Raw genomic sequence first — 26,015 nt, forward strand, 5'->3', positions numbered from 1 at the left:
TTGAAGTAACTCCCAGACATCATGTTGTTTGATCGGTAACTACCATGTATCTAAAATATATGGACTTAAAAAAAAAAGAAGATAATCACTATTATTACATATAGGTACTTTTATTATTATCGTTTCCGTTTTACAGATGGGGAAACTGAGGCACAAAGAGGTTAAGTAACTTGCCCAAGGTCACACAGCTAGTAAGTGTAGAACCAGGATTTGAACCTGGCAGTGTTACTCCAGTGTCTGTGTTCTCAATCATCATTCTGTGTTGCCTCTTTCAGACCTATTTCACCTTACCTAGCCTTTGTGTTGTGGATTTCCTGTGAAATGTGAGAGTCTCTCTAAAAAAAAAAATCCAACAACAACATGCTTGTAGTTCACAGAATGGACATTCATGGCATTACTTTCTTTTTTTAAAAGACAAAAGTTTCGTGTTTGTTTTTTTAATTTTTAATTTTTTAATTTTTTTAAAGATTTTTATTTATTCATTCATGACAGACACAGAGAGAGAGAGAGAGAGAGGCAGAGACACAGGCAGAGGGAGAAACAGGCCCCATGCAGGGAGGCCGACGTGGGACTTGATCCCGGGTCCCAGGATCACACCCTGGGCCGAAGGCGGTGCTAAACCGCTGAGCCACCAGGGCTGCCCCAAAAGTTTCTTTTATAAGTAGCATGAGATTCGAAGCCCAACAGAGGGTTGTTTTTTTTTTTTTTTTGTAACTTCAGGCTTTATTTGAATTTAACCTTTTTTTATTTTTTTCTTTCTCTTTAATGTCTTCTCTCTGTCTCCAGATCCAGTCCAGGATCCCATATTGCATTTAGTTGTCATGTTGCCTTAGCTCATAGCTGTGACAGCATCTCAGTCATCCCTTAATTTTCATGATCTTGAATAGTTTTGAGGAGGACTGGTCAAGTATTTTGTAGAATGTTGTCCTCAATTTGGATTTGTCTCATGTTTTTCTCATTATTAGATTGGGATTTTGAGTTTTGGGGAAGAATGCATAGACGTGAGGTACAATTCTTACTGTAACAGAGGATGTGGTTATCCACATAAAATTACTGGTAATGTTAACTTTGCTCACTTGGGTAAGGTAGCATTTGCCAAGTTTCTCTTCTGTAAAGTCACTTTTTCTCTTTTCCCTTCTCTGTGTTTTAAAAGTGGGTCATTAAGCCTAGCCCACTCTCTGGGTGAGGGTATAGTGGAATTAAACTCTACCTCCTGAAGGGAGTTTGGTCTTCTTTTGTAAGGAAGATTTTTCCCTTCTCCCTATTTATTTGTTTGTATTCTATGGGCTCCTGTATATTTATTTTATTCTTTGTTTATACCTTATTTTAGCTTTAGTCACTGGAAGTTCTTTTGGTTTGGCTTCTGTGTCGTCTTGACATTTCCCCATCCTTTTGTTTTCTTAATATTTCCTTTCTTTATGGCATTACAAGATGCTCCAGGCTCATCTAGTATTTTCCCCGCCCCAGCTGTAGAATTGGCTGTTTCTCTAAGGAGTCCTGGTAACTCTTACTAGTTATTGGTATTAGAAACCAAGATCTGGGTACTGAGTGTGCTCATTGCTACAGGGGTTTTAGCTTCTAGGCTTTCTCAGTGGGTAGAGCTAGGTAATATATGTATGTATACTAACAGACCTGGTTTTAAATTTAATCTTAACTTTTTATTAGCTGTGGGATTTTTGGTAAGTTATTTATTGTTTCTGGGTATTAGTAATCCCATTTGTAAAATGGGGATAGTAATATTTCCCTTTCATAGTTGTAAGGATCAAAAATAACATAACTTAATATATCCACATATAGTACTATTATAACTATAGTTTGTAGGAGATATATACTGTATTTATTATTTAGGCATAAGTAGTTCTGTGTTATAAAGTCTGTATAGATGAATTTGTTGTGTGTGTGTGTGTATTTTTGTAGGCACCTAAAGGGCAGAAAAAGGTCTGTTATAAAAATATCTTTAGGTATGTTTATTTAAAATCCTTAGAGGGTCATTGAGAACGAGGAAATGATTCATTGTTCTTTTCATAGTCCAAATTCAGCTGAAAAAGTGAAAGCTAATAAAGATGTGGCTTCACCGTTGAAGGAGCTGGGTTTAAGAATCAGCAAGTTTTTGGTGAGTAAAAATTAGGACTGGCTCAGCTTGCTATCTTCACTGCGAATGTGCATTGTTTTATTGTTAGTGATTATTGGTGAAAATTCAGTTTATTTCAGTTTGGGAGATTAAATTGAGCATGTTGGATTTCGAAAATATCCAAGTTGCAACTCTTCTTGCTAAAAGCCATAAATTAAGTTGCCAGACCTGTTTACTATATACGTATCATAGAGTTTTCTCATCATGCATGTAGTAGTGTTCCTTAAATTGCCTAGATTATATTTAAATCTGTAGCTGTTTCTTTTTAATTTTGGAAACCTGGATCATGCCTATGACTGTTCCAGTGGCTTGGTAAATAAGCACAGTTGTTTCTGATATTGTAAATTTAGTTGTCATGTAAATTGCATGTCTGACTGCCTCGTTTTTCTCCTATTTGGGGGAAAATTATGTTGTGTGAAATCTTTAGAAAGGATTGTTGTTTATTCAAGTTCTGTGTTCATTCTAGAGGACAAATCTTTAGAATGCTTTGCATCCTATCTGTTTCCTGAGCTGAGGTGCTGTTCCTCACTTATGACCCCTGTGTTTCAGGGTCTTGACGAAGAACAGAGTGTGCAGTTACTCCAGTGTTACCTTCAAGAGGATTATAGAGGTACCCGTGACTCACTAAAGGTTTGTAGTTATGTCCAGCTCCTTTCTCCTGCCTTCTCCCATTTTCCTTGTTGGTTTTAGGTGTTTAAGCATTTTTTGACTGGTTCTTTGCAATAGAGGTAGGTGATCAGATACAGTGATTCTCAGGAGAGACTTTCTAAAGGCTTAAAAAACATGTAAACTGAGGTCTGTCCTTAGACTTTGGGGGCTGGAGAGGTCAAAGATTGACATGTTAAGGATAGAATCTGAAGAAATCAGAGCTGAAAATGACCTGGGACCATGTGCAGTTTGTATTGTCCGTCATTTTACAAATGAGTCTAGAGGAGTGGGCAGAGATTTGAGCACAGATTTGGATACACTTAGGTAAAAAATATTTCCAGAGAGACCCCTGGGTGGCTCAGCGTTTAGGCATCTGCCTTGGGCTCAGGACGTAATCCCAGGTTAGGGGATTGAATCCACATCAGGCTCCCTGTGAGGAGAGAAAGTCCTCTTTCTATGTCTCTGCCTCTTTCTCTCTGTCTCATGAATAAACAAATAAATCTTTAAAAAGAAAATTTCCAGAAATGAATGGGCACTTATAATCTTGAAAGGTGGGTGAAGATATTTATCTTTCTCTTTGTTAATTGAACTTTGCTTATAAGATGGCTACTGAAAAAAAAAAAAATAATAAGATGGCTACTGGACTGTTCTTTTTTCCTTCAGACAGTACTACAAGACGAGAGGCAGAGCCAGGCCTTAATCTTGAAGGTGAGCAGTAGTCACTGTTTTCATTCTTTGACGTGAAATTGGGTGATGGCTTCTTGACCTTATTCTCCTGGGCATTGCTGGCTTTGGACTCTTTTTGTTGGGTAAGCATTGAGATCTTAATGAAGTAGCTTAGTAACATAGTTGTGAAACAAGACACTTTTATCCACTGGCCCTAGCTGAGACCTTTTCCTAAGGAGACCCTTCAGCTACTGGGAATAAAAAATGCTTCATGTGTATTTTTTCTCTAGGTCTAAATGCAAGAAAGTTAATTTATATTTCTTTATTCCTTATCTCCCCCTAGCCCACAAAGCCGCCTCTCATTTAAGATCTCATATAAAATGGAATTTGACTGTGACTTCAGAAGTAGTTTCCTATTTGGTATTTAGTGAGAACCAAGTACATTAGTTATAAGCAGTTAGATATGTACCAGTGATGCTTTCATATTTGCTTTCATGTATTTGGCCTGTCAGTTATAGCATTGTGTGTTTCTTGAATGCTCTGAGAAATCCTGCAAGACAACATGTTTATATTTTTCAATAATTCCTTTTATCTTGCATGGCTTTACTTATATCCTAGTTAATGAAGGTCTTTTGCTTTCTATTGGCCTAACACCATCTTTTTGTTTCTGTGATTGCTTGAAGAAATCAGACTTTTCCATTCACATCTTTAAGTGATCTCTTTATTAATAAACTTAAAATTGGGGACACCTGGGTGACTCAGTAGTTGAGTGTCTGCCTTTGGCTCAGGGCATGATCCCAGGATCCGAGATCGAGTCCCACATTGAGCTCCTTGCAGGAAGCCTGCTTCTCTTTCTGCCTATGTCTCTGCCTCTCTCTCTGTGTCTCTCATGAATAAATAAATAAATAATCTCTTTTAAAAGTTGAAAAGAAAAACTTTAAATTGTATGTTCTTTGTGCAAAGGTGAGTAACTGATTTTGCATCTTGGGTTTCTTCCCAGATTGCAGATTATTACTATGAAGAAAGAACCTGTATTCTTCGTTGTATTTTACACCTTCTCACTTATTTCCAAGATGAAAGACACCCCTATAGGGTAAGCCCATTTAATCCTTGTGGTTCTCTGTATGTATAAAATCCAACATTATTTAATATTTTATATTATTCACATTCACACTCATTTGAACATTTACCTTTTATTCTAGATGTAAGTTACTCTGGGTTTTTTTTTTTTTTTTTTTTTAAGGTTGAATATGCAGACTGTGTTGATAAATTGGAGAAGGAACTAGTTATAAAATACAGACAGCAGTTTGAAGAGCTTTATAAAACCGAAGCACCAACATGGGAGACACATGGAAATCTCATGGTATGTGGTTACTGGGCCCTCCTGTAATTTAGGAGAATTGTAAACCTTGTGCATAGAGCTTCCAGTTAAATTATTCATTTATTAACTTATAATGTTTATTGATAATATTTCTTCAGAAAAGTTTATACATGTCACGGATCAAAACACTGATGACTTTATGTAATGGTATTTAATTCTGGATGTTTTCATGTGACTTTGTCTATCTAGTCAATTTACTTTCTGTTCTTGCCTAAAATCTTTTCTTAGTCATTAATGGAACTCTAAATTCAAGATTTCATCTTCTTTATTATCATTATTAAGTATGTGACACTAGTCTGATTATTTTATTCTAAATTGTAAAGCAGCCTACATTTATAGATTAGACCATGCCCTTTTTTATTTTGAAAATAGTACGTTTATTAAAATAATTCAGCCAAAACATGAACAAGAACTATTGAAAATATTTTGTAGAAGAAAAGGGCCCATTTATAATAGCAATAAAAGCATACATTTCTTAGGAATAGGGATCCCTGGGTGGCGCAGCGGTTTAGCACCTGCCTTTGGCCCAGGGCGTGATCCTGGAGACCCGGGATCGAGTCCCCCGTCGGGCTCCTGGCATGGAGCCTGCTTCTCCCTCCTCCTGTGTCTCTGCCTCTCTCTCTCTCTCTCTCTATCATGAATAAATAAAATTGAAAAAAAAAAAAAACAGTTAAAAAAAAAAGGAATAAGCTTGTGACAATCCAAATCTAAATGAAGAGAATTTTAAAATGCTATAAAGGGTATTTATTTTATTATTTTGTTATTTATTCAGAGAGAGAGAAAGCACACACGAGTTGGCAGGGAGAGGGAGAGAAAGAATCGTAAGCAGGCTCCACTGTCAACGCAGAGCCCAACTTGAGGTTTGATCTCATGACTCTGAGATCATGACCCAAGCTGAAATCAAGAGTTGGATGCTTAACCAACTGAGCCACCCAGGTGCCCCAGTGCTGTAAAGGGTATAAAAGAAGTCATAACTGAATGGAAAGACACACCACATTCTTGAATATAAAGACACCACTATAAAAGTGTCAGTACTTCTTATGTTAACCTATGAATTAAGTGCAATACCAAAAAAATACTAGCAAGTGTTTGTTTTGCCTTTTATTTTGGAACTGGACAGGCTGATTCTCAAATCCATATGAAAGATAAGTAAGAATAGCCAGGAAATTTTTGAAAAAAGATGAATTAGTCTTATTAGATAATTAATACTACAGTAATTTGTAGCATGACATTGGCACATGAATAGACTTCTAAATAGAGCATAATAGGAGGTCTAGTTATAGACCCAGAATGAGTTAATGTGTGATAAAGGCAGCATTTCAATCAGTGAGAAATAGTATATTTTTCAATAGAAGATCTTGAACTACTGGATAACCATGGGGAGAAAAATTGCATTGTATCTCTATCTCCTGCCTCTACCAAAAGAAGATCAGAGCAATGATTTAAATTAAAAGTAACAGTAGGGGCTCCTGACTGGCTTAGTCAGTAGAGCATGCATCCCCTGTTCTTGGGGTCTTGAATTGAAGCCCCATGTTAGGTGTAGAGTGCACTTAGAAAAAAAAATTTTAAGTATTGAAAGAAAACAAGGGAAGTGGTTTTGTTTTGTTTGGAGTGGAGAAGACTTTTTAAAGTAAAACTCAAAAGCCATGACAGAAAAATAATTATAAACCCAGCAATATCAAATCAAACACTTTTGCAAGGCAAAAACAAAAACAAAAAAGGGTGCAGTAAACAAAGTAAGACAACCTCATATCATAAAGGGTTGTTAAAATAGAACTCCTGTAAATCACGAAGACCAGTAGAAAAATAGACAAAAGCAGTAACATATTCACATGACAACACTCTTGTCTGAGGGTTGGGATAATGGGTACTTATATCTTGCTGTATAAATCAATATTTTTTTAGTGGAATATAGGACAATATTTAAAAATTGAAAAGTACAAAAAAAAATTGAAAAGTACATGTTTATTGACCAAGCAGTTCCAGTTTAAGAGTTTATCTGATAAATACATTCATTCACACTTGTGTGAAACAACTTGTGTAAATGACAAATATGTAACATTCCCATCCCCTGCTTTATTCAGGTATAATTTCCATCCAATAAAATTCCCTGATCTTAAGTGTACAGCTTTGACAGTTGTATGTAGTCATATGCATAATCATTATATAGAACATTTCTAAATTAAAAAAAAAAAAAAAAAAAAAAGGGATCCCTGGGTGGCACAGCGGTTTGGCGCCTGCCTTTGGACCAGGGCGCGATCCTGGAGACCTGAGATCGAATCCCACGTCGGGCTCCCGGTGCACGGAGCCTGCTTCTCCCTCTGCCTGTGTCTCTGCCTCTCTCTCTCTCTCTGTGTGACTATCATAAATAAATAAAAATTAAAAAAAAAAAAAAAAGAACATTTCAGTCTCCCCTAGAAAGTTTATGGTCAATCTTTGATCTCTGGCCCCAGATGTGACCATTAATCTGTTCTCTGTCAGTATAGTTTTTGTTTTTTAAACCATGTTTTTTTAAGTTCTGTCAAAATAATACATAATGAAAACTTACCATTTTAACTATTTTATTTTTATTTCTTAAGAATTTATTTGAGAGGGCAGCCTGGGTGGCTCAGCGGTTCAGTGCCTGCCTTCAACCTGGAGACCCGGGATTGAGTCCCACGTCGGGCTCCCTGCATGGAGCCTGCTTCTCCCTCTGCCTGTGTCTCTGCCTCTCTGTCTGTGTCTCTCACGAATAAATAAAATCTATAAAAAAAAAAAAAAAAAAGAATTGGGATCCCTGGGTGGCGCAGCGGTTTGGCGCCTGCCTTTGGCCCAGGGCACGATCCTGGAGACCCGGGATCGAATCCCACGTCGGGCTCCCTGCATGGAGCCTGCTTCTCCCTCTGCCTGTGTCTCTGCCTCTCTCTCTCTCTCTCTCTATGTGACTATCATGAATAAATAAAATCTTTAAAAAAAAAAAAAAAGAATTTATTTGAGAGAGAGAGAGAGAAATAGCACAGGGTATAGGGGTATAGTGAGAGGGAGAGTCTTAAACAGACTCTGCCCTGAGCATGGAGCCCAATGCAAGGCTTGATCCCAGGAGGTCACAACCTGAGCTGAAACCAAGATTGGCCACTCAACCAAGTTTGCCATCCAGGCACCCTTTGTTTTAACCATTTATAAGTGTAACTGTCACTATAATTTTGCCATTTCTAGAATTTCACGTAAATAGAACCATATAATGTGTAGTCTTCTGTTTGGCTTTTCTCACTTAGCATACTGTTTTTGAGATTCATCCATGTTATATCATGTGACAGTACTTCATTCTTATTTATGGTTGTTGAACAGCATTTCAGTGTGGATGTATGCCATGTTTTGTTTATCCATTCATTTGGTACATATTTGAGTTCTGTTTTTTTGATTATTATAAGTAATGTGCAGTGACCATTAACATACAAGTCTTTGTGTGGACAGGACATTTTATTTATTTATTTATAAAAGATTTATTTATTTGGGGGGAGGGGCAGAGGAGAGGGAATCCCACACAGACTCCACCATGCTGAGCACAGATCCTGACAACAGGGCTCCATCCCATGACCCCAAGAGCACAACCTGAACCGAAATCAAGAATCAGACACTCGGGATCCCTGGGTGGCGCAGCGGTTTAGCGCCTGCCTTTGGCCCAGGGCGCGATCCTGGAGACCCGGGATCGAATCCCACGTCGGGCTCCGGTGCATGGAGCCTGCTTCTCCCTCTGCCTGTGTCTCTGCCTCTCTCTCTCTCTCTCTCCCTCCCTCTCTGTCGATCATAAATAAAATATTAAAGAAAAAAAAAAAAGAATCAGACACTCAACTGACTAAGCTTCCTAGGTGCTGCAGCATTCTTTTTTTTTTAATTTTTATTTATTTATGATAGTCACACAGAGAGAGAGAGAGAGAGAGAGGCAGAGACACAGGCAGAGGGAGAAGCAGGCTCCATGCACCGGGAACCCAACGTGGGATTCGATCCCAGGTCTCCAGGATCGTGCCCTGGGCCAAAGGCAGGCGCCAAACCGCTGCGCCACTCAGGGATCCCGGTGCTCCAGCATTCTTAACAGCATTTCTGAGAATTCTTCATGTTTTGTATCCTTACCAATACTTGGTATGGTCATTGTTTTTAATTTTAGACATCTGATAGGTTTTAATTTGTGTTTCCATGATGACTAGTGATGTTGAGCATCTTTTTACGTGCCTGTTTGCTTATATCTTTTATCTTTTTTGTTGAAGTGTTTATCAGTTTCTGCCTTTTTCTTTTTTTAGATTTTTTTTTTTTTTTTTTACTGAATTTTAAGAGTTCTTTATGTATTCTGGAGATAAGCCATTTGACAGGTAAATGTTTTAGAAATATTTCACTCCGAGGCTTGCTTGCTTTTTTTTCTCACTTAGTGTCCAAGAACAAAACTTAGGGCGACTGGGTGGCTCATTGGTTAAGCATCTGACTCTTGACTTCAGCTCAGGTCATGTGCTCAGGGCTATGAGATTGAACCCCGCATTTGGCTCCACGCTGGGCATGGAGTCTGCTTAAGATTCTCTCTCTACCTTTCCCCCACCAAAATAAATAAAAAATAAGAGCAAACATAAATTTTTATAAAATCTCTTTTGTCAGGTTTTGTTTGTTTTTTTTTTCTGTGAGGATTCTTCCCTTTTGGGCCTCGTTTTAGAAATCTTTGCTTAACCTAATGTCTCAAATATTTTGTTTTCTTTTAGAAGTTTTATAGTTTTAGCATATACATTTAGGTCAGTAATTACTTTTTAGTTAATTTTATTGCATGGTGTGAAGTAAGGGATAAGATTTATTTTTTCCCCATATAGATATCTTCTTCTAGTACCATTTATGGAAAAGATTGTCTTTTCCCATTGGATTACCTTGGGACCTTTGTAAAAACTCAGTTGTTCATATTAATGTGGGTCTGTCTGTGATCCACTGAATTTTATATCTATCTTTATGTTTATATCACACTGTCTGGATTACAATAGTTTTATTTAGCAAATCTTAAAATCAAGTAGTGTAAATCTTTCAGCCTTGTTCTTTTTCAAAATGTTTTGACTAGGGATCCCTGGGTGGCGCAGCGGTTTAGCGCCTGCCTTTGGCCCGGGGCGTGATCCTGGAGACCCAGGATCGAATCCCATGTCGGGCTCCCGGTGCATGGAGCCTGCTTCTCCCTCTGCCTATGTCTCTGCTTCTCTCTCTCTCTGTGTGACTATCATAAATAAATAAAAATTAAAAAAAAAAATGTTTTGACTATTGTAGGTCCTTTCCTTTTCCATATCAACCTTAGATTAGTTTCTCCAAAAAAAAAAGCTCTCAAGGATTTTGGTCAGAATTTTATTGAATCTTTAATTTGAAGAGAATTACCATCTTAATAATGTTACTAAATATTCCAATCTTTGAACCTGATATATCTCTTCATTTATGTATGTCTTGTTTAATATCCCTAAATAAGGGCAGCCCCGGTGGCTCAACGGTTTAGCGCCACCTTCAGCCCAGAGCGTGATCCTGGAGACCCGGGATCCAGTCCCACGTTGGGCTCCCTGTGTGGAGCCTGTTTCTCTCTCTGCTTGTGTCTCTGCCTCTCTCTCTCTCTCTCTCTCTGTGTGTGTCTCTCATGAATAAATTAAAAAAAAAACTCTTAAAAATATCCCTAAATAAGTTTTTGTTTTCAGTATTCATGGATTACGTATCTTTTACTAAATTTAGCCTTAAATATTTAATTTTTTGATGCTACTGTAAATATTTTTTAGAATTCATTTTTCAGTTTATTGTTAGTATTTAGAAATACAGTTGATTTTTTACATTAATCTTGTATCTTGTGGCCTTGCTAAATTCACTTATAGTATTTTTTTTCTTTTTCTTTTGTATTTTTTTAAGATTTATTTATTTGAGAGAGAGAGCATGTGAGTGTCGTGGAGGGAGCGGGAGAGGGAGGAGAGAGAATCCCAAGCAGACTCCCTTTGGAGCATGGAGCCTAATATGGGCCTGATCCCATGACCCTGAGATCATGACCTGAGCTGAAATCAACGAGTCGGATGTTCATCCGACTGAGACACCTACGTGCTCCACTAAGTGGGTTTCTTCTGATAGGATTTTCTAATATACTTGATCGTGTTGTCTGTAAATGACAATTTAACTTCTTTTCAAATCTGTATGCCTTTTATTTTTCTCTTGCCTTATTAGCTGATTAGGGCCTCCAGTATAGTGATGAATAGAAGTGATAGGAGAGCCGACATTCTTACCTTGTTCATGATCTTGGGTAGAAAGCATTTAGTCATTTACCATTGAATGTGTTGTTGTAAATTATTTTTGTAGTGTTCATTATCAAAATGAACAAATTACCTTTTACATTTGTTGAGGGTTTTATTTTTTATTATAAATGACTGTTAAATCCTGTCCATTTGTTTTGCATTTATTGAAGTGACCTTACGGCTTTTCTCTTTTGCTCTATTGTGAATTACATGGAGTTTTTGGATGTCAGATCAATCTTGAATTCCTGGCATAAACTCTTCTTAGTTATGATATATTTTGCTCTTTATATATTGTTGGATTTGTCTTGCTAAAATTTTGTTAGTCTCGGGATCCCTGGGTGGCGCAGCGGTTTGACGCCTGCCTTTGGCCCAGGGCGTGATCCTGGAGACCCGGGATCGAATCCCACGTCGGGCTCCCGGTGCATGGAGCCTGCTTCTCCCTCTGCCTGTGTCTCTGCCTTTCTCTCTCTGTAACTATCATAAATAAATAAAATTTAAAAAAAATTTGTTAGTCTCTGTTCATGAGGGATATTAAACTGTAGTTTTCTTGTCACGTCTTTGTCTGGTTTTGGTATTAGTGTAATATTGGCTTCATAAAATAAGTTATTATATAGAACTTTCAGAAAAGAAAGTTCATAAGTTATATCATAAGTTATGATATAAAACTTTCAGAAAAGAAAGAACTTTTCAGAAAAGAAAAATTTTCCTTTTTCCTCTATTTTCTGAAAGAATTTTTGTAGTGCTGGTATTATTTCTTCCTTAAATGTATGACAATTTACCAGTGAAACCATCTCAGCCTACAGCTTTCTTTATGGGCAAGTTTTTAATTAATTAGTCAAACAATCAGTTAATATTTATTTATGTAAGCTCTACACCCAATATGGGCTCGAACTCATGACTCTGAGATCAAGAGTTGCATGCTCTTCTGATTGAATTAGCCAGGCACTCTCAAGTTTTTAATTTGGAATTCAGTTTTCTGTAATTATTAGAGAGCTGTTCACGTTTGCTATTTCTTTTTGGGTCAGTTTTGGTAATTTTTTGTGTTTCAAGGGATGTAATGATATCATCTAAGTAGCCAAACTTATTTGTATAAAGCTGATAATATTTTCTTGTTATGCTTTTACTCTTTGGAGGATCTGTGATGATGTCTTCTGATTTCTGATAATGGTAGTTTTGTCTTCATATTTCTCTATTGCTTGTCCATTTTATATTATGCTGGTTTCTGCTCTTTAGTATTTCTTTCTGTTTATTTATTTTGGATTTAATTTGCTCTTTTTCTAATTTTTAAGTTAGAAACTTAGATATCTAATAGATTTTAGAACATTCTTATTAAATAACCAGAGATGATGTCAGTATTGCTTTTAGCTATATCCTAAAAATCTTGAAATGCTGTATTTTCACTGTCATTCATTCAAAATAGTTTCTAATTCCCCTTGTGATATTCTTTGACCCTTTCATTATTACTGTGAGTGTGTTGTTTAATTTCCAAACAATGGATAACCTGCTGGTTTTTAATTTGACTCCATTATCATTAAAGAACATACACTCAGGCAGCCCGGGTGTCTCAGTGGTTTAGCGCCCCCTTCAGCCCAGGGCCTGATCCTGGTGACCTGGGATCAAGTCCCATGTCAGGCTCCCTGCATGGAGCCTGCTTCTCCCTCTGCCTGTGTCTCTGCCTCTCTCTCTGTCTCTCTCATGAATAAATGAATAAAATCTTAAAAAGAAAAAAAGAACACACTCTGTATCATTTAAATCTTTTAAAATTTACTATCCCATGGGTTATGGCCCATTATATTATCTATCTTGGTGGATCTACCCTGTACACGTAAAAAGAATGTGTATTTGGAAGTAGTTGAGTGTGCTGGTGAGAAATACTAGTCAGGTTGAGATATTTGGATCTGAGGTTTTGCCAATTTTTTTGTATATTTGTTGTCAATCATACATTTTTAAAATTTATTTTTAATTTTTTGGAATGTAGGTGACACTGGTGTACAGCATAGTGATTTACCATTTTTTTATGTTATGCTGTGGTCACCACAAACGTAGCTACCATCTGTCACCAAACAATGTTATTATAGCGCCATTGACTATATTTCTATTCTGTGCCTTTATTCTCATGACTTACTCATTCCACAACTGGAAGCCTGTGTCTCCCACTCCTTTTCACCTATTTTGCCTGTCTTCCACCCACTTTCCTTCTGGCAACCATCAGTTTGTTCTCTGTATTTATAGGCCTGGTTCTGTTTTTTGTTTATTTCTTCACTTGTTTTGTTTTTTTTTATTCCAGATATGAATAAAGTCATATGGTATTTGTCTTTCTCAGTCTAATTCACTTCACTTAGCATACATAATACCTTCTAGGTCCATCCATGTTATTGCAAATGGCAACATCTCATTCTTTTTGTGGCTGTGTAGAATTCCAGTGCACCTGTGCACCTACCATATCTTCTTTATTTGTTTATTATTGGACACATAGGTTGCTTCCCTGTCTTTGCTATTGTAAGTAATGCTTCAGTAAACATAGGGGTGCATCTTTTGTTTGTTCATTCTTTTTTTTTTAATTTTTATTTATTTATGATAGTCACAGAGAGAGAGAGAGGCACAGAGACACAGGCAGAGGGAGAAGCAGGCTCCATGCACCGGGAGCCCAACGTGGGATTCGATCCCGGGTCTCCAGGATCGCGCCCTGGGCCAAAGGCAGGCGCCAAACCGCTGCGCCACCCAGGGATCCCTGTTTGTTCATTCTTTTTAAAGATTTTATTTATCTATTTGAAAGAGAGAGAGAGCATGTGCATGCATGAGCAGGGAGAGAGGCAGAGGCAAGGGGAGAAAGGGAGAGGGAGAAGCAGACTCCCTGCTGAGCAGGGAGGATCATGACCTGAGCTGAACACAGACACTTAACCAACTGAGCCACCCAGGCACCCCTGCTTATATCTTTTTGAATTAGTGTTTTCATTTTTTTTGGGTAAATACTCAGTAGTGAAATTATTGGATCATATGGCATTTCTGTTTTTTAATTGTGCTGTTTTGTTTGTTTGTTTGTTTGTTTGTTTTTAGGGAGAGTATGAATGAGGCACGGAGGGGCAGAGGGAGAGGGAGTGAGAGTCCCAAGCAGACTCCACTCTCAGCACAGAGCCTGACACAGGGCTCGATCTCATGACCCTGAGATCATGACCTGAGCTGAAAGCAAGAGTCAGATGCCTAACTGAGGTGTCCCACCTCAGTCAGAGCCACCCAGGTGTCCCTCTGTTTTTTAATTGTTTGAGGAACCTCCATACTGTTTTCCATAGTGGCTGCACCAGTTTAGAATCCTGACAGTGCACAAGAGTTCATTTTTCTCTACATCTTTACCAACACTTGTTTGTACATCCAAGGGAGTTGTTTAAATTATAGCAAAATATATGAATAAAAATATGGCATTTCCATGCAGTGGAGTACTACATTATATTAAAAATAACGAGGGGACTGGTGAAAAGGAAATTCTTAATGTACGTTGAACAGAAATGATTTGTAAGATACGATGTTATTTGAGAAAAGTAAAGTACAGAATAATTTGTATAGTATATTTGGTTTAGAGATGGATGAGTGAATGGATGGATGGGTAGGCAGGTAGGTAGATAGATAGACCTTAGAATAAATGAATGAAGGAATAAATGAGTGTATATGGTATTTAACTGGGAGGAGAAACACAAACCTTTAATGGTGGTTGCCTCTGGTGACAGGTTTGGATGACTGGGCAATGGGAATTGTAGGGAGGGAGACTTTTTTGGTGTCTCTCCCAAATCCTTTTGCTTTAAGCTCTTTATTTTTATTTATTTATTTATTTTTAAGGTTTTATTTATTTATTTATTCATAGAGACAGAGAGAGAGGGAGGCAGAGTCACAGGCAGAGGGAGAAGCAGGCATCATACAGAGAGCCCGATGTGGGACTCGATCCAGGGTCTCCAAGATCACGCCCTGGGCTGCAGGCACTGCTAAACCGCTGCGTCACCGGGGCTGCCCTGCTTTAAGCTTTTTAACAGATTTCTTGATATATGGCAAAGAGGGAGACATTTTTTTACTCTCTTTTTATACATGTATTGTCTAATAAAAAGTAACTTAAAAATTTTTAATGTTTTTTTCTTTTTTCTTTAAATTCAATTAACATATATTATTGGTTTTAGAGGTAGAGTTCAGTGATTAATCAGTCTTATATAACAGCCAGTGCTTATTATATCACATGCCCTCCTTAATGCCCATCACCCAGTTACCCCATCCCCCTACCCCCATAAATATGTTTTAAAATCTGACCTTAATTCTCTGATTCTTTTCTTCATGGATTGTGCAGACTGAGCGCCAGGTGTCTCGCTGGTTTGTTCAATGCCTTCGGGAACAGTCCATGCTGCTGGAAATTATTTTCCTTTATTATGCGTACTTTGAGATGGCACCTAGTGACCTGTTGGCATTAACCAAGATGTTTAAAGAGCAAGGATTTGGTAGTAGGCAGACCAACAGGCACCTGGTAGATGAAACCATGGATCCTTTTGTGGATCGAATTGGGTAAGTCTGAATGCGTTGAGACTACAAAACTTGTACAATGTTTAGAGCACTGATACAGTGATCCTGTGAATGGGTGAGGGGCCGTCTAGATGTACTTTTCACTTAGTGGTAGGGAAACAGATAAGTGTACTACCATGTTCCAAGTCCTATGGGGAGTAAAGACTCAGATTGAGAGGGACATGTTTTCTCAAAATAAGTATTGCATTCTAGTATTTTATTGCCTTTTTTTTTAAGATTTATTTATTTATTCATGAGAGACAGAGAGAGAGAGAGAGAGAGAGGCAGAGACACAGGCAGAGGGAGAAGAAGGCTGCATGCTGGGAGCCTGACGTGGAACTCGATCCCGGGTCTCCAGGATCAGGATCAGGCTCTGGGCTGAAGGCGGCACTAAACCGCTGAGCCACCCAGGCTGCCCTAGTATTTTATTAACTTCATATAAGAGGTTCATCCATTTAACAAAAAATGTGGTGAATATCAGTGGTAAGCCAGTGCAAATGCTAAGAAGACAATGACAAGGTGAATGTGTCCTCTGCCCTCTATGAGGTCATCGTCTGTGGACTTTGAATTTTATGGCAATGGATAGATCTATATCTTTTTTTCAGATATACAAAAAGATATCGTTCATGTTTTTTTTTAATTTATTTATTTATTCATGAGAGACACAGAGAGAGAGAGAGGGAGAGGCAGAGACACAGGCAGAGGGAGAAGCAGGCTCCATGCAGGAAGCCCGACGTGGGACTTGATCCCAGGTCTCCAGGATCACGCCCTGGGCTGGCTAAACCGCTGAGCCACCCAGGCTGCCATGTTTATGTTTTTTGATATAAATAATAGTTTTTTTACAACTTAATTTTTCAGGGCAGCCCTGGTGGCGCAGCAGTTTAGTGCCGCCTGCAGCCCAGGGTGTGATCCTAGAGACCCGGGATCGAGTCCACGTCAGGCTCCCTGCATGGAGCCTGCTTTTCCCTCTGCCTGTGTCTCTGCCCCTCTCTCTCTCTCTGTGTCTCTCATGAATAAATAAATAAAATCTTTAAAAAAATAAAAATAAAAAATAAACAACTTAATTTTTCACATAACTAGATGTCCTGGAACTCTTTTCACCTCAGGATGTTTTTTAGCTACTGCATGTTAGTACACTGTAGGAATATTTATTTAACAATTTCCCTAATGGCAGGTGGTTAGCTATTTTGGATATTTCAAACGGTGCTGTAAAGAACACTCTTTACAAGCCTGTCTGTGCATCTGGGTGAACATGACTCTAAAAGATCTAGAAATACAATTGTTGGGTTGAATGGTATGTACGTCTGTATTACAAAATATTGCCAAGTTGTCCTGTGCAAAAGGCTGTACCAATTTATACTTCACTGACAGTGGGAGGAGAGAACCAGTTTCCCCACAATCTTGCAAACCTGTGTTATTATCTATCATCCCCCTCAGTTTGATCTCTTTTGCTGCACTAATTTGCCTTTCCCTAGTTATCTCTGACATTGAGCATTTTCTTACCTGCTCTCTTGGTGTATCCTCTGGGGTGAACTGACTCTTTGCATCTGTGTCTGTGAGGAGGAACTCAGTTTTACAAAAAGGATGATGTTACAGTGGTTTGCATGGGTAGATCTACGGTTTGAGGCCAGTTTCCTCTCTGAACAGATACACACTTGAGTGATGAGACGGTTTACCTGGGTCACTTGTAATTGGCGGCTGTGGAAACTTCCAGTACAGGATCTGTGCTTTGGCAGGCACAAGCCCCCTTTTGATTGTCAAGTATTTAAATGTGGCTGGACAAACTGAAGTGTGCTGGAAGTGTAAAATACATGCAGGTTTAGAAAACCTAGTGTGAAAAAAAAAGCAGAGAAAACCATTAGTAATTTTTTTGATAATAAAGTGTCTATAATGTTTCACCTTATTCTCCAGCAAGGTTCAGAGTAACACACATGACACCATAATACGCTTTTTCTTTCCAGCTACTTCAGTGCCCTTATCCTGGTGGAAGGCATGGATATTGAATCCTTGCATAAGTGTGCTTTGGATGACCGAAGAGAACTGCACCAGTTTGCCCAGGATGGGCTTATTTGTCAGGTGAACTTGGAATAGCCTCTTTTCTCTTTTTACACAGTTTATAATCAGGATAATGTTTTTAACCACTAAACTATACTACTACATAAAATTTTCCTAGTGGTGGAATTTGAAGTTCTACATTGTTAAGTTAATTGGAGCTGTAAGAAATCTCCGATTTCAGTTTTCTGCACATTGGTGGTAGTTGAGTCTGTGAGAGTGAGTAGAGTCACTCAGAGAGGTGGCATCAGGACAAAAGAGGCCCAAGGATAGAACCATGGGGCTTGTCTTTGTTTCTGGACCTTGTGCAAGAAGAGCAAAGGGGAAGCACATTGAGATGGGGTGATGGTTAGACAGAAAGCGGGGAAAGACCAGAGAAAGTTCAAGAAGACTCAGGAAACTTTCTAAAGAAAATTCCATTTGAATATGTATTCTATAATGTTACGTTAAAATGACTTAAAATTAGGAGAAAAAGATTGTGGGGATCCCTGGGTGGCGCTGCGGTTTGGCGCCTGCCTTTGGCCCAGGGCGCGATCCTGGAGACCCGGGATCGAATCCCACATCGGGCTCCCGGTGCATGGAGCCTGCTTCTCCCTCTGCCTGTGTCTCTGCCTCTCTCTCTGTGACTATCATAAATAAATAAAAATTAAAAAAATAAAAATAAAAGATTGTGCAGTTAAGGAAGAGTAATGGAGGGGTTTATTATTAGTGAGGTGGCTGGGGGTTGGGATAGAGTAATTTCCCAGAATAGGACAAGGGGCCGCTGTGGACAAATGGAAGACATACTAAATGTGACGTAGGGTCCTGTGGAGGGCTCTGACCCTTTCTCTTTTCAGTGATGCAGATTTTTTTTTTCTTTTCATCAGGATATGGACCGTTTGATGTTGACCTTTGGGGACATTCCACATCATGCCCCAGTGCTTTTGGCCTGGGCTCTTCTCCGTCACACCCTGCATCCAGAAGAGACAAGCAGTGTTGTCCGGAAGATAGGTGGCACAGCCATCCAGCTGAATGTCTTTCAGTACCTGACCCGACTGCTCCGCTCACTGGCCAGTGGGGGAAATGATGTGAGGCTCGGGCTATTGGTGTTTGAGCAAAAGTATACCAGAGAGCGGGCAGAAGCTTGTTAATGAATCATGATGGTAGTAATAATATTGTGTAATAGTAATGTGGAAAATGATGACTATGTTGTTTCTAACTTTGTAGAGCATTTAGTAGGACTAGACACTGTTATCAGCACCCTCTGCATTCTCTTATTTCATTCTTCCTTTATTTTCACCATTTCTTTGCACTAGCATTTTCATTCTATTTTACATATTAGGAAATTGAGACTCATGGAGATGTAATTTGCCCACAGGAACAATAACTGCCAGTTAGTGGTAGGTACAATTTGAACCCATGGTGTCTGACTCTGCCAGTATAGTATACTATGCCAGTATGGTAATCTGGAAGATAGCTTTGACCACATTGACTGGAGAAATCTTTTTTGGGAGCCTACTCATTAGTCCATAGCAGGATAAATTAGCCATTCTCTTGAGTCTTGTTGTACTGGGGCTTAATTTCAGAAGCACTGTTTAGTGAGCTTGTTTTGACCCATGAGCAGGAAATTTCAACCGGCAGGCCCCACTGGCTGGCACTGGTTGATTTATCTTGGTGACCGTTCAGGCAGCTGCATCATTCATATCAGCACATAGAGACTCTATCTTTTCTCTAGACTGCATGTGGTTTTCTTCCCCACGAAAACTGATCACTTTGAAAATGGTTCCCTTTTGAATTTATTATTGGCTGTGTGGTGATCTTTATGGTTCCTGCATTTTCATTTTTCCCCTTGTCTTCCTGATTTTGGGTCTAAATTAGGACAATTACAAAGCCTTGGATTCCCTTCCCATTTGTTTAGAGAGACTATATTAAAGTGTAGGATTTTGCTGAATCTGGGGAAAGAGTTTCGTTATTCAGAATTAGTCACTGACTCCTTTGCCATTACAGTGTACCACCAGCACTGCATGCATGTGTGTCTACGGACTCCTTTCTTTCGTTCTGACCTCACTGGAGCTGCACACACTGGGCAATCAGCAGGTCGGTATCTGGCTTTTGTGAGGCTGTCTACACTGCCTGGCTTTGCAGTCATATCTCTAAGATATGGAACTGATATCACACACACTCACATATCTCAGGTGTTAATTTGTTTATTGCTGTTTCTTTTCATTTGTATTATACAAAAGATACAGATTAATGACAGAAAAATCAGAAAGTGCTGATAAAAAGAAAAAAGTGTAATCCCACCACATAGGATAATCTCTCTTAATATTTTGATATTAACATTTCCAAACATTTTCTGTGTGTGTGTATGTGTGTTTGTGGGTATATGTTAAAAATCTAATAAATCTTCTCTAAAAGTAGAATCACAGTGTATATACTGCTTTGTAATTTCATTTTGGGATAGTACAGCTGTCCTAAACATCTGTGGGTGCTAATAAATATTCTTCTGCAATGTTTTTTTTTTTTTTTTTAATTTTTATTTATTTATGATAGTCACACAGAGAGAGAGAGAGAGAGAGAGAGAGGCAGAGACATAGGCAGAGGGAGAAGCAAGCTCCATGCACTGGGAGCCCGACATGGGATTCGATCTCAGGTCTCCAGGATCGCGCCCTGGGCCAAAGGCAGGCGCCAAACCGCTGCGCCACCCAGGGATCCCTTCTGCAATGTTTTTAAAACATGAAACATTTTAGGGATGCCTGGGTGGCTCAGTGGTTGAGTGTTAGCCTTTGGCTCAGGGCATGATCTGGGAGTCCCCAGATCGAGTCCCACATCGGGCTGCCTACATGGAGCCTGCTTCTCCCTCTCTCTGTCTCTCCCTCTCTCTGTGTGTCTCTAATGAATAAATAACTAAAAAAAAAAAAAAAAAAAGAAACATTTTAAACCTACATCAAAGAAGACAAAATTGTGTAACAAACTCTTAAATGGTCCTATCATCAGCTTCCAAAGTATCAACTGACAGCAGATCTTGCCCTTTCCCTCCTTATTTTGAAGCAAATCTCTGACATCATTTAGTTTCATCTATGAATATTTGATGAACCAGAATAGGAGCTAGTAAAACTTTACAATCATATACCTTTACATCTAAACAAACAATATTTTCAAATATGTCAAGGTTTAAGTTTTTCTTTTCTTTTTTCTTTTCCTTTCCTTTCCTTTCCTTTCCTTTCCTTTCCTTTCCTTTCCTTTCCTTTCCTTTCCTTTGTTTTTTAAGATTTATTTATTCATGAGAGACACAGAGAGAAAGGAGAGGCAGAGACATAGGCAGAGAGAGAGGCAGGCTCCACACAGGGAGCCCGATGTGGGACTTGATCCTGGGATTCCAGGATCACACCCTGGGCCAAAGGCAGGTGCTAAACCACTGAGCCACCCAGGCATCCCTATCTTTTCTCTTTTTATTGGTTGGAAGGTTGCTATAGAAAAGTGCGTTTCACAGTATATGCAAATATTAGATCATTATGTTGTACACCTAAAATTAATATTCTGTATCAGTTTTACCTCAACATCTGCTCTCATTAGCTATTAGCTATCTGATACTCTGGTATAAAGTACTATACATGCTTATTTTCCTATGTACCAATTTTTCCTACCATCCTACAAAGTCCTAATGTGGTTAGTGACGTTTTTAAATTTTTACACATTGTTGTGAAGTGTATAAACTTGTTAGCTGTGTTTTAATCCACTACAGTTACTATTCTTATGCTCAGGTTGCCCACCTTTGGCCAGTAAGAACTCTTTTTGATGAGCTTCTGAGTTTGTCTGACACTACGTTCACGTACTTTGATAGCTCGATTGCTTTAGGGTACGATACAATGTTGTAGGATTATCTTATGAGATTCTTGCCCCAGACCTGGAATCTGCCATTTCTCCAAGGAACCATGGTTCCTTGCATTGGAAAGTGCTGTTTGAGCAGTTCTTTTTTAATTAAGTCATTGTATTTGTTTTTAATGACTTGTTTTGGAAATTGAAAAAATTTGGTGAAGTTGCTATAAATGAAGATTTCTTATCATTAGAAAAGAAATTGGTATTAACTGGAAGACTCCCATTCTAAATCTCTAGGGGCACAGAGTAAGCTTTCCATCCTTTGCCAAAATTCTGGTCACATTGGGACCCTATTGCATACCTGGAGTCTTGATATTAACATATCTGGGCTGGAAGAGTCCTATACATACCTGGTACATTCCCAGTGTTCTGTGCTAGGTGCTGAGGATTAAAGAAACCTAAAAAGGTATTATTCTCGCCCCTTAGGAGAACAGTTTAGTGGACCCTAGTAATACCTCCCATTTACATGGCATCTTAAAATTTATAGTCCGCTTCATACATTATCTCATTTAGTCCTTACAGTGATACTGTGAAGCGGATAATATTGTCACCATTTTATAAGGATTTTGAAGTTCTGAGAGGTTAACTTACCTAACACCATACAACAGATATAATATACACCCTAGACAGGATATAATCTTACTTTTCTAATCCCAGGGTTCTTTCTGACATAGTATGTGAAAGTATTGTTGGTGTTTTTATTTGAATAGAATACAATAAAAAAAAGATAAGACTTGGTCAACGAGGGCAAATAAGCTATTTTCTCCCTCCTCCCCCCAACAGGATGTAATAGACACAGCATGTGAAGTCCTGGCAGACCCTTCTCTTCCAGAACTATTCTGGGGAACAGTAAGTGTGTCCGAGGGAATTATGCTAAGATATTCTTTTAGCGAAATAATTTATCAGGCATTTATTTCGCAATATGTCTGATATTAAGCAATTGTCTTTTCACATTAATCTTTATAAAAATCTGTAGAGTAGAATTACCATCATCATCACCATTTTGCATATGAGGAAAGGTGATGCTCAGAGATGTGAAATGATTAGTCCAAGGTCACACGGCTAGACAAATAGTTAGGATCAGGAAGCAATTCTGGCTGATGTAAGACTGTAGCCTGTATTACTAACCAGCATGTTCTCTCCTATACATCAAGTCTTTGTTCACATGGACAGTCTCAAACACCAGTATTACTATAACTCTTGAACATGCTGTTGGGGGATTGTAACTCTGAGTTGTCAGAGTATTGTAACTGGTTAGATAAGAATTTAGCTTTGGAGTGAACAGTTTCTAACCAGTACTTAGGCTTAGCATTGACAATAGCCCAAAGCCCAGGGTCCAGCTGATGAATAAATCTGTTCTCCTCTGTGCTGTGGCTTGATTGATATGCCTATATGTCTTCCCCCCCCCTTCTGGAATTACTATCCATTCTTACACCGTTCCTTGGGAGAAGATGGTATAAAGCAATATTTAGATTGAGGATCTGTTGCCCATGTGTGGTAGCTAAATGCTGACATGTTGTTGGATGGTTTTTATCTTATTGGCAACATGTCACGCAGAGTTGAACACCGTTGTCTTCCTAGAGGGAGGATGGCCAGGAAAAGGTCACTGGAGGCAGTGGTGTTCTCTTTTCAGGTCCTAACAAGATCTGCTGTTGATAGTCATTTTCAATGAACATATGGAAGTCTTACTAAATTGTTAAGGGAGGAGAGATGTCTGTCTGAAGGAAAGGATTGATTTGAGGTTTTCTTAAGATTGCTGGGCACTTCAGAGATGTGTTAATTTCATGGATAACATGAAGGTCAGTGATTTCTCTCCTTCCACCATAGGAGCCGACCTCTGGGCTTGGGATCATTCTGGACAGTGTATGTGGGATGTTCCCCCATCTCCTCTCCCCACTCCTGCAATTGCTACGAGCCCTCGTGTCAGGGAAGTCCACTGCCAAAAAGGTAGGTGGTTCAGTTAGATGCCTGAATTCAGAGTGTGGGAGATATTTTTTGGGGTGCCACTACCACAGCAAGAATTAGTCTGAAGTTGAATGAACAGTGCCAGAGTTAGTGCCTCAGTTCTATAAAATAAGTACCTGTTGTAGATGCTGTGGGAGTAGGACAACATATAAAGTTCCTTACTATCTCATTGGCCGAGAATAACAGTAGACACGAGGGAATAACTAACAAAGCCACACAGTCGATGACATTTGAGTAGTGGAGACCCACTGTTCAGGAGAGTGGACTGTCTATAGTGAGGGGTCCGTGAGCTTAGTGTTTGAGAATGGTGAGGGCTATAAGGAGTGCGGAGGCAGGTTTGTGAGAAGTTTGAGAGTCCACACATACACGGTTTGGTTAAAGAGCAGAGAAGTGGATGTGGGACCTGTTGTGTGTCCCCCAGGTGAACACGTGGCTGGATTTTTTTCTGTGTGTTGACAGGTGTATAGTTTCTTGGATAAGATGTCTTTCTACAATGAACTTTATAAGCACAAGCCCCATGATGTGGTCTCCCACGAAGATGGAACACTCTGGCGGAGGCAAACGTCCAAACTCCTTTATCCTCTTGGTAAGATGGAGAGACCCCGGTTGAGTGGCCTCTTTTCCTCAGCCTCAGTTTAGAATTCATATATGCTGCTTTAACTTTTTCTTTTTTTTTTTTTTTTTGGCTTTAACTTTTTCATACAAGCTGCCTTTAGAGCAGTTCCTTCTCTCCACTATGCTTTTTGAGAACTTATTAGTGCATTTCTCCCTTTTTTACATTAGATTGTTTTATTTCAAAAATAATGTGTGTTTATTGTAATGAGAAACAGTGCAGATTTATGCTTTACAAAGTTCATTTGTTCAGACATGTCTGTTGGATAGTCAGTGTTAAGAGCTGGTGTGTGTCCTTTTATATACTATGTACATTTTCGTAGATTCTGCAAGTTGCTTTTTTTATGTATGGATCTGACTCATTCTTTTTAGTAACTACAGAATTATTCTTAGTTTCCCAGAATTTTGTATCTTTTCCCTTTTAAAGGACATGTAGGCTGTGTCAGGTTTTTGCCACTACAAACAATGCTGCCTTGGGTACGTGTCCCTTTATACACTGGTGCTTTTGCTTTTAGTGCACAGAGTCCTCAAAGTGAGGTTGTTGGGTAAAAGGGTATATATAATAACAATTTTAAATAAGTGTCCACCAGCAGATGAAATTGATAAACAGAATGTGGTACATACATAGAGTGGGATATTACTCCAGCCTTGAGAAGAAAGGGAATTCTGACACAGGCTATACCTTGGGTAAAAAACAGTCTATCAGTGTTAGCTACTAGGAAGAGAGAGTGTACATCTCTGTGTCACTAAGTATTGGTGTCTGGTCACTTTTTCCTGTTGTATCCTCAGGTATTTGACCCATTTTTCTTCCTCTCTCCTTTAGGGGGTCAGACCAACCTCCGCATACCTCAGGGCACTGTGGGCCAAGTGGTACTGGATGACAGGGCTTACCTGGTACGCTGGGAGTACTCGTACAGCAGCTGGACCCTCTTTACCTGTGAGATTGAAATGCTGCTGCATGTCGTTTCCACCGCAGGTGAGGTCTGCTCCGGGAAATGTGACTGTGGGGAGGAAAACTGGCCCTGCTTAGATTTGGAGGACAAACAGAATCTCAAGATAAAATTGAAAACCATCCAGACTGGGCTAAGTGTAATGTTTATCTGGGCCTCAGAGACTACTCAGTGATCTTAAAGGAAGTGTTTGCTTTCTTTGCCTACAGATGTAATCCAGCACTGCCAGCGGGTCAGACCCATCATTGATCTGGTCCATAAGGTCATCAGCACAGATCTGTCCATAGCAGACTGTCTCTTGCCCATCACGTCTCGCATCTACATGCTGCTGCAGCGGTAAGCATCTGGTCACACACCCACTGGCTTAATGTTCATGCTCTTTTCCCTCTGGGAAGGCCTGGGGTGATATAATCCCCAGCTGAGGGCCTTCCTGTTTTTCCATCCCTGCTGAGAGGAGGGACTTGGGCAGAGAGAACTGGAAAATATTTGTGGTGGGACAAGTTGTATTATTCATTTTACCAAGTATAGTGCACTGTTCTTTAACCAGGCTAACGACCGTGATCTCCCCACCAGTGGATGTCATTGCTTCTTGTGTCAACTGCTTGACTGTTTTGGCTGCCCGGAACCCAGCAAAGGTGAGAGATAACCAACTCTTCCTCATAGCCAAAAAATGTTGTTCTTGTTTGGTGTATACCTGAAGACATGTGGACACTGGGCTCTTATTTTCCCTTCTCAGGTCTGGACTGATCTTCGTCACACAGGCTTTTTACCTTTCGTGGCCCACCAGGTCTCCAACATGAGTCAGATGATTAGGTAAGCCACGTCTTAGGTTGGGTAGAGCATATGGGAGTACCAGGCACATTTCAGGTCCAGACTAGCTTCATTACTTTCAAAGAAGTTTCCCCGTGGATGTATCCAGTGGCAACCACCTGAGGTGCATGGGAGTTAACTTTAAA

At 39.2% G+C, this 26,015-nt stretch overlaps 1 protein-coding gene across 1 annotated transcript in view; it reads left to right on the plus strand.

Annotated features, from left to right (window-relative positions):
* NUP188 (nucleoporin 188) overlaps positions 1–26,015 on the plus strand; it is a 54,926-nt gene that overhangs the window by 10,107 nt on the left and 18,804 nt on the right. Inside the window, exons 4-19 of the mRNA XM_072778204.1 lie at positions 2,029–2,113; positions 2,681–2,761; positions 3,443–3,487; positions 4,446–4,538; positions 4,689–4,808; positions 15,414–15,625; positions 17,584–17,698; positions 18,541–18,741; positions 19,661–19,750; positions 22,316–22,381; positions 23,360–23,479; positions 23,957–24,083; positions 24,933–25,085; positions 25,269–25,395; positions 25,607–25,694; positions 25,796–25,872. Coding sequence (XP_072634305.1) covers positions 2,029–2,113; positions 2,681–2,761; positions 3,443–3,487; positions 4,446–4,538; positions 4,689–4,808; positions 15,414–15,625; positions 17,584–17,698; positions 18,541–18,741; positions 19,661–19,750; positions 22,316–22,381; positions 23,360–23,479; positions 23,957–24,083; positions 24,933–25,085; positions 25,269–25,395; positions 25,607–25,694; positions 25,796–25,872 — 1,800 coding nt within the window. The remainder of the gene's footprint in view (positions 1–2,028; positions 2,114–2,680; positions 2,762–3,442; positions 3,488–4,445; positions 4,539–4,688; positions 4,809–15,413; positions 15,626–17,583; positions 17,699–18,540; positions 18,742–19,660; positions 19,751–22,315; positions 22,382–23,359; positions 23,480–23,956; positions 24,084–24,932; positions 25,086–25,268; positions 25,396–25,606; positions 25,695–25,795; positions 25,873–26,015) is intronic.

The sequence above is a fragment of the Canis lupus genome, chromosome 16, assembly GCF_048164855.1.
Source record: "Canis lupus baileyi chromosome 16, mCanLup2.hap1, whole genome shotgun sequence".
Taxonomy (NCBI): Eukaryota; Metazoa; Chordata; class Mammalia; order Carnivora; family Canidae; genus Canis; species Canis lupus.